General features: G+C 41.3%; 3 protein-coding genes across 4 annotated transcripts; 2 read left to right on the forward strand and 1 right to left on the reverse strand.

The window, feature by feature from the left end:
- Nucleotides 1-1,151, forward strand: LOC134185841 (uncharacterized). The gene has a single exon (XM_062653726.1). The coding sequence runs from the start codon at nucleotides 116-118 to the stop codon at nucleotides 848-850; it is 735 nt and encodes a 244-aa protein (XP_062509710.1). The 5' UTR covers nucleotides 1-115; the 3' UTR covers nucleotides 851-1,151.
- A 768-nt stretch (nucleotides 1,152-1,919) lies between these two features.
- On the reverse strand, nucleotides 1,920-2,772 carry LOC134185850 (uncharacterized). 2 transcript variants are annotated; one of them, XM_062653739.1, is made up of 3 exons: nucleotides 2,358-2,772; nucleotides 2,136-2,297; nucleotides 1,920-2,062 (listed from the first exon to the last, which is right to left on the reverse strand). In XM_062653739.1, exons 1-3 carry the CDS (start codon nucleotides 2,709-2,711, stop codon nucleotides 2,012-2,014), a joined length of 567 nt encoding a protein of 188 aa, XP_062509723.1. In that variant the 5' UTR covers nucleotides 2,712-2,772; the 3' UTR covers nucleotides 1,920-2,011. The 2 variants fall into 2 exon arrangements, with proteins under 2 accessions (XP_062509723.1, XP_062509717.1); XM_062653733.1 differs by having other exon boundaries at nucleotides 2,128-2,297.
- Nucleotides 2,773-11,427: 8,655 nt separating this feature from the next.
- Nucleotides 11,428-12,940, forward strand: LOC134194689 (uncharacterized). Its single transcript, XM_062663634.1, has 2 exons — nucleotides 11,428-12,313; nucleotides 12,454-12,940. Exons 1-2 carry the CDS (start codon nucleotides 11,810-11,812, stop codon nucleotides 12,652-12,654), a joined length of 705 nt encoding a protein of 234 aa, XP_062519618.1. The 5' UTR covers nucleotides 11,428-11,809; the 3' UTR covers nucleotides 12,655-12,940.
- Nucleotides 12,941-13,155: the final 215 nt, after the last annotated feature.

Raw genomic sequence — 13,155 nt, forward strand, 5'->3', positions numbered from 1 at the left:
TCTGACCGTACGTGGGAGTCGAGTCAGGCCTGATCAGGTTGGCTAGGCCATAGATACTAGAGCGGGGGAAAGGGATTGGCAACGCCCGCTTACTTCGAGATCATGCGCTGACGTCATGACGGCATATATGGCGGCTGTCCCTTGCAATGATTCTGAGGTCCTACGCGACGCTGTGGCAGTTGTGTTGACTAAGGTAGACGATTCCCTGAGTGAAAGAAGTAGGAGTGTTTCAGTTTTAGCAGAATCGCTACTTGTCTGGAGTGCTCAGAACAGGCAAGCGTTCGAGAGCTTCGCTAAGTCACTGTTGCGGTTGCTTCTTCCATGTTTGAAGGACGTGGGAAAGAAGCCCAGCAGATCGTGGGAGGAGAGAATTTGGCGCAACTTCCATGCGGTTCGTGTCTCCAGTCACTTGACGACACTGTGGAAGTCGCAACCAACTGAGGTGTGTTCTGGTGATTCGATGCTTTGTCAAATGTTGGTCACTGCTATCATGGAGCACCTCATAAAAGTCCATTACCCTGTTGAGGTTACGTCGTTGACTCATCAGTCTGAGCAATTGGCCACGTCAACAGAGGAGCAAAAGGTGATACGATACATGGCAGGTTACATTCCCGTGTCACTAAGAAAGAAGCTAGAACGATCTTCCCATCACCAAAAAGAGGAATTTATTCTGTGCCTCTGGGGGATGTGTGAGGATGAGACAGATTGTGAAGATTTCCTTGCCTACAATAGACACTGGGTGGATCGAGTAAACCGTGGAGGTCTGTTTATAGTCAGTGATCTGTCCTATCTCCCGTTTGAGCAGCTTGAACTCAATGTTCGTAAGCTATACAATTTTGTCAGCGCTTGACACTTCATCCTCATTATGTTCCCGTGATGAAGTCAGAGAGGCAGTTGTGGGATCAGATGACGTTCAGTTCTATTGGTCCCAGTTGTCTTCAGATCTTGATGATGATGGTAGTCATCAGCTACTTAGAATGATTGTAGACTTATGGATTACAATACGTGGATTTTCATTCGTGAGATCATTTATGGAACAGTACAAACAAGCTCATGCAGTAGGTACTTCTAAAGCTAAGCCTCTTCGTAAAACTTTGAAATCTTAGGTACTTTGTTGCTGAAATCTCACAGTGCCCTTAGAACAATGCTTTTGCACATAGCCTTGGCCGCTCATGCAATGGAGTGTTCTCTTTGTCTACAGCCAGATCACCTGGTCTCCTTCTTCTCGAAAATCTCCCAGTGTTTCCATGGACAGGAACAAGGGCCACTGAGCTCATTACTCGAATAGAAGATGTGTTGTACTCAAACTGCTCTACATTTGGGTTGTCATTGGTTCCTCTCTGCTGACATTGTTTGCCAAAAAATTGTTCAAGTATATCTTGGCAACAGATTCGATTGGATAGCAGGCTGTTCACTTCTGGAATGCTCAGTAAATACTGTCCCATTTCACAGTCTCTCTACTCAACAGCATGGTCTTTTTTACAGAGGCAGACAAATCCTCTCTTTCTGCTATACTGCTCTCCCATTTGTCCAGGTACGGAAGAAATTCATTTTGCAACCACTGTGAAAACAAGACTCTGTATTTGAGTTGTACTCTATTTATTAACAATCTATATATAATGTATTAAATAAAAATTATATATATGTTTGTGTGTATATATATATTAAATAAAATACAAAAGTAAAATATATGTATGTATATATATTATATTAAATAAAATATACAAGTAAAAAATGTATATTGTCATGTGTTTTATATTATGTATAGCTTGTATAGTAAGTGAAGTCACTTTAGTTTACCATATCATCAATAAGTGCCGTAAATATTACCTTGAAACGAGAATCATTGACAGACCGATAAGGCATTCTGAAGGGCTTCAATTTTTGTAGCACTCAGAATACTTGGTAACATTCAGGCAGTCAAAGAATCGATCCATCATTTGACAAAATGTTGCTGTTCCCGAAAAAGCGTCTCCACCGATCTCCAGCAGAGCATGACACACTGACTCACTCAGTACCCGTAGACACACATAAACATGTGTATGATACATCCAGTATATTCCTGTCCAGAGGAAAGAAGTGAAAGCAGTCGCAATGATTTCTACTGTAGCAAGGAGACATACATACTTTCTTACCTGAACTGCTAAGTCCACTCTCATTTTAGAAAATGAGGATAACTTGAGGTGCTCAAACTTCAGCTTAGGGACAAGACTCAACCCTCCAGCACATCTCTGTGCCCCAGAATCTTGGTAGTACAGTCGTCGAAGATGATTCCAACTTATATCTTTACCACAATTCTAAACACAAACACTGATAGCAGAGGTGCAATATCTGTCATACAATATGCTGTAACCAACCCAGAGATTTCGCTTAGGGCTAGTCCAACAGTTTCGTGTCGTCTTCATCAAATGGGGAGCATCAGACACAAACCAGAGAAATGTGCGGTCACGATCACAGCTGAAAGGGTTTCTAGTTCTATAAGCTAGCTGCTCCTGAGCCTCTGAAGAATTCTTTGTTGAATGAATACGAAAGAAGCTACGATTACTACTAGCTCCATCACAGATTATTGCCAGCACCTTACATCCAAGTAGTTCCAGTCGTTGAATGGCTTCCCAAACAATAGGATATAAGGTGTCACCAGAAAGAGTCTTGCAAGGAAACTGTACATATGGAAATCTCAAGGATGTAAATATTCCTCTCACCATTAGCATGAGCACTGAATTTGCAATTAAGAGCTGGCAATGATTTCTTGGTTGCCAATAACTGTTCAAATTTCATCAGATGATTGTTGATATCACAAACATTGATGAAACCTTTCAGCAGTCCTGTTGTTTTGTGAACACCAAATCTTCCTTAATGTGCATCTCATCGAAAATCAACACAACGTGCTTTTGCCAGTCAGCAGCACCATCAAAACTGGCATCTTGAATAAGCCTCTCATCTATGCTGTTACAAAATCCAGAGGACACGTTACAAGTGTGGGTGTAATCTCTCAGTGTTCGTTTGGACGGAAGTGTGACCAGACCAGAATTATAAAGTGTCTCATAGGCAGTGGATGATGTTTGCTTGACAGACAGACACCATCGGACCATCAATGGATGCCATCTCATCTGCTTTGGATTTTTTAATAATGCAGCTTTCATTTGCTGTTTCCAAATAGCTGACGGAAAGAGTTCTTGGGAAATTTTGAAGCAATTTCAGATGACCGTTCTTTCATTATCTGTAGTAGGTCATTGTCTGTTTCAGAATCTAGCTCCATACCATTCATCTCTACATTTGCAACTAAAAGTGACTTCATTCTAGCCATCCTTTGCATGGCTGACTTGACAGAATCTTTGTAAGACTTCAATTTCATTGCTCTCTCTGGTGTTGTCATATAGCGATTGTTTGTTTGAGTTACAACTGCCCTCTTTGTTTGCACCAACAGTTTCTTTTCACGATGATTCATTGCTCTAAGTGTTGTTCTATACTGCCTACATGTTCTACATCGACCGTCCTTGCCACATGCCACCATGTCACAACTGACGTGACGAATGGTTCTTGTAAAACACTTCCTTTGAACGCGACCTCTTTGTGGTCCATAAATGCAATGACTTCATCTCCTCCAGATTTCTTGAACTGTCCTTTCCTTTTTTGTGATAGAGGATGCCAACATTCATCAGGATTGCCGATGCAAATCTGAGACGTCTCCAAATTATCTATAATGGTTCTAATAGAAGCACCATCGGTGACAACCAGGGGTGATGACAACTGGGTACGACCTCTTTCACTCACTCTTTGTCCACGCATGAAAACAACCCAGGAATGGTCGTCCAAAATCTTCAAAGTAACATCTGCTTCAGCAGGCTGAAATGTTGAGTTGGCAACAATGTGGACAATAACACAGCAAAGAGACTCTGCATTTGTAGAGACAGTGAACCATCCCTTTGGTAAAGCTAATGAACTCATGATGTCATCAAAATCAAGTGGGGCAGAAGTTTGGGAAGGTCAATTCTCAACAATGGAGACATCCTCACACTATGAGAAAACACAGTGTTCCTGTCACACTTTAGTACATTAATTACAATTACAATCCAGTCTTATACCTCTGTTTGAGTTACACAGGTTATGCTTGGATTCAGAGGTGTTTGAGTATCCTGTAATTAAGCCAATATTAGTCACATTATCTTGGGTACTGTTGATGCCATCAATGGAAAGGCTAGGACAATACCATCAAACCTTGTCAAGGCTAGACTTGCACGATTCGACTTCAAGTTTCTCCCTGGCAGCAGACTTCCTTCTCTCCCTGTTCTTGTTTTGTAAGACCAACGGATCAGCAACTGCAACCATTTAAGATAATTGGTATAACATGGTCCAACTGGACCAGCTCTTAGTGCTCTAATGAGCACACCTGATGTGACCTCTACTTCATTACTCACTTTCGAGTTCACGCTTAAGGGGAACAGACAGTAGTGAGTGCTCACACGTTTGCCAGTAACTCTGAAAGACAGCGAACAACGAGAGATATCAAAGTTGTCCGTTTCATCGCTGTACGAATGGCACTGGGTGAAAACTGACCTGAGCTAGTCTGCTGCAACTTGCTGTAAACGTAAAGGTCCACTTTTTTGCGCGCAGAATGGCGTAACGCGCATGAGCATCAAAGGCAACCGCCGACCCAGATCGTTTTGTGTTGCACGATGACGTCATCTATTAGGCGTTTCCGACCCTTTCCCCAGCTCTAGTGTATCTATGGCTAAACGCACGTGAATCACGCGATGAGGAGGAGCCTTTGCCAGAATTGCTTCAGCGCGAAGAGAGCGCTGCAGCAAGTCTATACCGTGCAATACAATCAATAGTATCAGTATTCGACCCAGTGCTCGCCTAGTTTTACGAATACCGTAGTCTCTCTAATATTATTAGTGCACACTTAGCGTAGATATTGCGCACATAGTATTACTAAAACATTGCACACACATGGCGCCCACTGAGTGGGACTGCATGATCGTGACACTGATGTTGAAACGTCAACAGCGTTAAAAACAAGCACGGCATCGTAAGTAAGCAACCCCCAGCAATTTCACAAACAAGCTGCAAGTCAAATGAGTAGTTCCTAGCAATGTAACTCTAGCGCGCGTCGTTGGTCGGTCGGTTAATTGGTCTAGCTCGATCTCTAGCTAGACGTCGACGCGCGGTGTTATTGTGCCCTAACGTTTCACGTCTCGGGTCTAACTAATTATAACTCTAGAGAGCTAGACATACTTCTATCCATTTTGCCTGTATGCATAGCTCTTTTAGTACTATACTAGCTAGTGTCCAACACTTGCACAATTAACGTACAGACGTCCCTCGTCTCACGCCTTGTACTTTACCTCATGCATGTCAAAGTAAATAATTGCAAGTCCCAACGGATTGATTAGTTTCAAGAAAGTTTCCAAAACAAACTGTGTCATCCTAGCTGCTGTCGATCGCGCGAGGTACTGCACTATCTACTAAAAAATTAGCTAGTAGCGTGTCTTCGTGTAGATAGTGATTCTCAAACTCGTTGCTTCCCTGGTTCATTGCTATTGCCGCCACTCGCCCTGGACAAGCAGTAGATGCAGGGAAAAGAGAGAAGGATCTCAAACATGATGATGATGTTTCGCAGGCTGGATCACAATTTTTTCCACAGGCGGTAGAAACTCTTGGATTGTGGTCTCCTCAAAGTTTGGAAACTTTGAAAGTTATTGCCAAGAGAGCTGCTTACCACCGCAACATTACTACCAGCCAGTCTGTGTGCCAGCTACACGAACAGTTATCTGTGTGTCTGTGGAAATTTAACGCTCGTTTAGTTTTTAGATTGTTTATGTTTAGATTGTGATGACTTAACTGGCTTGTCTTTTAATTAGTGGTCTAGACATCTATGTATAGTTGTACTTGAAGAAATAATATATTCATCAATTATAGTAATAAATACTTAATTAATTAATTATTATGCAGGGTTAATATTTTGCAGGCTGATGCAAGCCATTTGACAGATGAGGTAGACAAAATTCACACACACACACACACACACACACACACACACACACACACACACACCATCACTATGACCACCACCACCACTTGTTACTGAAGAATGTGTCGATTGTGTCTTTATCTCCTTTTTTATCAACTGTATAGCACTCTATCTCTAGTACAGTGCAAATTTGTAAATATGTGAGTATTATAGGATAAATATTCAATTTTTGATCAGGAAGTCGTTGAGTGCTGGAAATGTAGCATAGTCATGCTCTAATGTTATTGCATGTTTAGACTATTTGTACACAAATTCAAATCGAAACAATAGACGGTGGTATCATTTGATAATTACAATTTTTCTTACAACTTGTTAATCATTCATGGTATCACTTCATTTACATATTGAATACAGCAACATCAGTTGTGTGCTTACTGCTTTCAATATAAGGTAGACTTTCTTTCTGTTTCGTAGAATGAATCGTAGCTAATAATCGTCTTCTTCTCTATACATGTATCTATACAAGTCTGATCTGTCTGTCTGTCTGTTGGTCGGTCTGTCGGTCGGTCGGTGTGTTGGTAACATCAATCACGTCAAAACTGCCGGGCCAATCGCCAAGGAACCTTGCACGAAGACTGCGTTCCACACCACAATGCAAACGCAAGCTTCGGTGTTTAGACGGTTCCCTCTCGAGGAGTCGACCCCCAAGTGAAATCTCGTGATGACGTGACGACGGTGCGACTTCAAATTTCGACATATACGATCTCCATTTCTCGCCGATTGAAACTATCTGTTTCATGCCTGGGTGTACGTACTCTCTACTAGCAGACGGAAGTGGTCATCAAGAAGGTATGCTACACGCGGCCATTGTTTCTCATAGCTAAACGGTAAACTGCAAGCTGATAACGTGAAAGCATGTGATGACGGCGTGTATGACTCCGAATTTCTGCATTCTATTAATCTGGATGTGGTGTCATTTTACACGCTTACACCCACCTTTCTCAATTTGTTACTTCCACACTTTCATCTTCATGGTGAACAATTACTGTTTTGCTTCTGCACAAGCTATATAGATATATAGAGGAGGTGTGTGTGTGTGTGTGTGTGTGTGTGTGTGTGTGTGTGTGTGTGTGTGTGTGTGTGTGTGTGTGTCTGTCTGTGTGTCTGTCTGTCTGTCTGTCTGTCTGTCTGTGTGTCTGTCTGTCTGTCTGTCTGTCTGTCTGTCTGTCTATCTATCTGTCTGTTTGTCTGTCCGTGTGTGTGTGTGTGTGTGTGTGTGTGTGTGTGTGTGTGTGTGTGTATGTGTGTGTGTGTGTGTGTGTGTGTGTGTGTGTGTGTGTGTTTGTTGATTATATCTGAGCCTAGCTAATGAGATAAAACTTTTGGTCACATGAACCAGAACAAATTATTCAAAAGTGTGTTTTTGCCGCCCAATAACTGAATTGTATAATGGGAATTTGTGTTAATTACTTTTCTCGGGTGAAGAACAGGCTAATGAGCAAGTTGCTTTTAAGAAATCTAATTTTATAGTGTAGCAACACACTATCAGGATTATTTCTATCACAATTATCATGTATTGTACATTGTCAAATCTAGACTACCGTAATGTCGCATATAAAAGTTGTACTTATTTCGGTTTAAGCCAAATTGGAATTCAGGCTAATATTTAAGACAGGCTTATATTCAATTTCTATGTCGTGATGCCATTGTACTGTGTGCAGCACTCAATACTTCACTATCGATCTGAAGCTGGTTCTGAATGCAAGCTAATCAGGATCGAAGCTCCGGGTGTGGAAAGCATTGAGACGAAGCCAGACTATAAGCGGTCGACTGTCGGTCACTGGGCAATAGAAGTAAGTGGAATCAAGGAAAGGTATGATGATGTAATGTTTGTCAGAGATCTAGAAAAGCAGGCAGTGGATGGCAATCCTCGTCTGAAGCCGGCAAGTCGAAATGACCGAGGTGGCAATTAAAGCAAACAAACCAGAGCCTGATGCTGACAGCTGCTGATACGGGAAGTTTTCTGAACTCTTTCAGATTCCTCTCAAGTTCAAGAAACCACAAGTTCTGAAACTGGGCCCTGAAAACGGAGTCTTCTATCTGCTATTTGAAGAAGAAGAGGACGAGGACGGACAGCAAGCAATATAGGCGACATGTGAATGGAGTCGAACTTTAGACACGCAGGGTAGTTGGGAGTTGTGTTACATGTAGTGTGTAATGTGCTTTACCTTGGTCTGCATTATCAGTAGTATGATCAATGTTGTAATCATTGTGTTAGTTGATATCGAGTCATGAGTACTAGTGTTCTCAATAGACTGAATTTCAATCAACAATAAATGATGATGCAACTTGCCATTTAATTAACTTGTTTCTGGCATCACAGACTAAATGCACTCTAGACTCTACAGCTAGACCATTTATTGCTGTATAGCTACATTATCTAGACTAATTAGCTCTAGAATCAACGTTTTGAATCCTTGTTAGGTACGTCGTCGACTTAGGTTAGACTTTAGAGCTCTAGAGACGATTTCTAATCAGGGCTATCACAAGTGTAACGCTATAACTCGGTCGTGTTCCTGTCCGTATTAGATTTACGTTCATCATCAAAAGCAATGAAACCACGTCGCCTTTCTCTTCTTGTCTCGCGCGAGCTACAAGTTGAACCACGTGATTTTTCCTCTAGTTAAACCCTGCAGCAGGAATTGGGCATAACGGGTTGTGAGGTTGTGAAGAACATGAAGCGAAATATAGATGCCCTGTTTGCGCCATAAAATTGTAAGCGTGTAAACCTAGGCATGACATCAACGGAACGACTGCAGATAATTATATAAAATTTTGGTTTGCACAAACTTTTGCAGCTGTTCTGTTTCTTGCTACAAGAGACATAAAGGTGAGCCATTGTAGACAGCTATGTGATGCATACACACAAATGTAAGTAGTACATATTACTCGTGTGCTCAAATTTTGCAGAAAACAACTGTATAGCTGAGAAAAAGTTAGAAGATTTCAGTAACAAGTCAACTGGCACAATCCGGTTCTTTTGGATTAGTAAGAGGTACAGTATATTAATAATTACATATTGACTCAATTGTTTGTTTCCAAATTTGAAATCTGATGACACAATTAAGAATAGGCGTAATGCAGTTAGGGTATGTACAGTGTGGTTGGTCAAATCAATTGTGTTTGTAGGTGTAGTTGTGGGCAAGTGATTAATTTTGCAGTTTGAGGACTGACTGCATATCATAATTATTAAGTATTTGAGCATGTGTGTAAATTGCAGCTGGGTTATAGCAAGTCATGCACTTACAAGGAGATTGCATTAGATCTATGATTTGTTGATGCGTGACACTTTCTTTCTTGTTTAGTTTATCTCTAACACCACATTTCAAGGTGGTTTTGACTAGCAGCTGGAAAATTTAGAAACATAGAATGCTAGTGGCACTCAATGATGGATTCAGAATTTGTGATATGCTAAAATAATAGATCATTATACGTTGTCATCAGGAGTATACATAATTTATATTGAAACTGTGTGTAGATCCATGGTACTTTGCTTGTGTTCTGGTTTGCACACTGACACTGCACAACAGACTGAAGTCTCGCGTAGCCATACCTAAACCCCGCTCTTAACATCTGAGGGCTACACAACAAATACTTCTTTATGATTACATACTACTGTTATATGCTCTGTGTACTTGAGCACATTAGAATGATTTACTAGACTCTCTAAAGAGCAAGTTGATAAATTACTGCTAACTGTCAAAAGCTTCACACAATGTTATGATAAGGTGGTCAGCCATAATGTTCTATTTACATCCACATGATGATGAGATTTTGGTGATTTTGTTATTAATGTTTATTGGAGTGAACCAGAAACTTAGCTAAACAGAAATAGTTGCTTTTACGCATTTCCCATAATGGTTTTTGATATGTCATACTGATTTTGTGTTTTGTATTGTCAGAGGAAGGCGAACTGACCTCATCAGACTTAGAAAATTCTGACAGTGACGAAAGAGAATTTGATTACAAAATGTTGCAGCAACTTGGTATTTCTCGTATCCTAGCTGTTGCTGTTATCTGTGCTCTCTGACTGTAGATATTGTTGGTTTTCAGATCATTCTGATGATATTAAACAGATGCTGTTAAATCCTCATCTTTGTGACATGATTGAAAATATTGAAGAATCGTCTGATCCAGCGAGAGCTCTTAGAGATGCCTTAGATATTCCAATATATTTACAGAATTTGCCGACACCTGCTTGTCTATATGCTCGTCTTCAAAGAAGTAAATAAGTGAGTAGTGAGCGATTTGCTTAGAGCTACACGTACTTGTAGCCTGTACAGAGGCTTGTGTGTTGTCAAACAAACACCAACATGTTGAACATGTGTTAACTGAATCTGATATGCTTTGAACACAATTGCACACACTCTAAGTACTTTCAGAGTAGTTTATAACAACACAGATTATCATTTCAATCCAACTTTTTTGTATATACAAACGAGAACAAACGAAATCAAAATGGTACAGATAAAATGAAATCATGTTGCGTTGGTAAATTGATTTGCTGTCCAGGGAAAACGATTCTGAGGCTGTAAGTCAGACTGTAAGTCTGATCTTCCATTGTACCCTGCAGCTATATACAAGTTGATTCTACATAGTGGACATAAAACTATGATTCAACGCTGTTAATTAATTAATACAACAAGGTATTAGGCAAATTAAACAGAGTAACAGATTTATACAGTTTCTTGAATGAGTCCACTGACTTGGAAAGAGCTGATGACGGAAGGAAGGTTGTTCCATTGATTACGAGCTAGTATAGTTTGATATCTTGTACCTTTGCGTCTTTCTACTTGGCGTGCTACTCAGAGTTTTTTACAACAACCCGCGACAGATAGAAGGGACATGATCATTCTCTTTAGGTCACCGCTTTGGTTTTCCTTTCAAAGAATTGTTACAAGATGATAGGATGAAATAAGAATGATTTGGTGAACACGTGCAGTGGCGTAGCCGGATCCTTCTTCAAGGGGGTGCACCACCTAGGCAGATGTGCGGTGGGTGGTCTGTAGGAGGAGTCTAACTTGTCCTCCAACGTTCAGAGACATAGTACGTAGGACACGTCCACGGACAAAACCCAAGGTCAAAATTTTTGGGAGGTGCACGTGCCTCTTGTGCCTTATATGCAGGCTACGCGCCGACGTGTGTATTTGGTGAACACGCATGTGTATCACTGACTAGAAGAACTTGTCTGAGGACTGCAGTGGTATCAAATACGGGACTTTTGTTACCGATTACGGGACTTTTAGACCGGTTTGGTACCGCATGCGGCACTTGCAGTATCACAAAGCACATACGGGACTTGCATTAGTTCTTTACGTCTTCTCTAGTGAACTTGGCACTGTTTCTGACCGCCAACGGCTGTTGGGCAGCAGCTTCTTAGTTCAATGCAGCAAGGCAGACCAACTGCACAACGACAGCGACAGCGGCAGAGACATTCTGTCGGTGTTGAGAGAAGTCTGTTGGGTAAACTCATTCAACTGGTTTGGTGTGCAGTAGTCAGCTTTTTCTCATTGCCACGAAGATGGTTAAAGAAGTCAAGTGCACCAGTCTCCGTTAAAAAAAACCGGTAGAAGAGACCATTCTGCTAGTGAGACAACATCATCCCAATCAGCGACGCTTTCTCACGGGCAACGCAGTCTGGTACGCGGTAGGAAACGCGATTCGCTTCTGCACAGTGTCAGATATGGCCCGTCTGCAGTGTTTACGCCAGAATCGTCGACGTTGCTGAGTGGCTATGGCCCGTATAAAGGCAATGATTTGGTAGCAGTCGGACTGATGACTCTCACCGATCACTTGGTCGTGTCAGTCGGAAAAGATGGAGGAATATTGAAAGATCCTGTTGTTTCTTTCTACGCTCCGAGACAGTCTCATCACGCTCTAGTGCAAGCTGTCAGGTCAATGATGGGAGTGACTTGTAGTCTGAAGAGTCGTGATTTGTCTCTGGCTGCATTGGGCTTTGAAGTAATGACTTGTCGACCATTTCAGGACAAGTCTTTATCATATGATGCTTTCATTAACTTGGTGACGGCTGTTGGGAGGCCAGATACCACTGGCGGGAACGTCCTAGTCAGACCTTGCTGTTCTCGACTCGAGAGATTGCAAATTCTACAACGAACTCTTGTATTGTCTATGACTCGGGTGCTTGTTATTGTGATCAGTCAGCTCGATCGGAAGCAGTTGAAATCAGTTTGTCAGATCATCAACCAGGCTCAAACAAAAACCGACTCAGAAACAACAATTCTTATTTTTCACGTTACTTGTTTATCACAGGAAGTGAAGGTAATGGATGTGTATTAACACACAGACACACACACACACACACACACACACACACACACACACACACACACACACACACACACACACACACACACTGTATCTTTTAATTTCGAGTGTCTGATTAAATATGCTTATTACAGAAACAAATAGAACTGATTGACGGATGCTTGCCTGATCGCCAGGCGGTAGCTGTTCATCAACTTAGTGATAAGTCATTGAGTCAGGATTATTTGCAAGTGAACATTCGTCAAGGCAGTCGATCGGCTGTTTACCATTGTTATTGCAAGTCACAAAAATTTCCTAATCTCATGGAGATTCTAAAGAAGTGTGGATTATCATAAGACTCGCTAGTGCAGTCTATGAGCACAACTGGAGACACAGTTCACGACTTCGAGTGATAGAGAAACGACTAGAAACAGGTTATGACTTGACGATCACTGGACCTACCGACAAAGACAGTTTTATAGATGTTGACTAATGGGTAGTTGTGGCTGGCAATCATTTTTAAGCCGGTGTATAGATGCCGTATGGTTTCATTCAAACAGTGAAGTATAATGTAATGAAAGTCTCCCTTCTTTGCATGGCTGTCACCGTTGCTTTCTTAGTGTTTGATAAGTTTTTACTTAATTGGATCTATTTTAATGAATGGAAGTGTATGTAGAATTGAATAATCAGGAATTGCCAAATTGATGATTTGAGCGAAGCTTGAAGCTCACACCGTATGCTGATGATTCAACCCGAAGTGATTGGCATGACCCATCCAATTCAAAACTCTTCAGTCTACACGTCGAGTATTTCTGCATTCTGTTTGATTTGACACCATTTGACATACAAACAGCCTG

This window comes from Corticium candelabrum, chromosome 1 (assembly GCF_963422355.1).
Source record: "Corticium candelabrum chromosome 1, ooCorCand1.1, whole genome shotgun sequence".
NCBI classification, from domain to species: Eukaryota; Metazoa; Porifera; class Homoscleromorpha; order Homosclerophorida; family Plakinidae; genus Corticium; species Corticium candelabrum.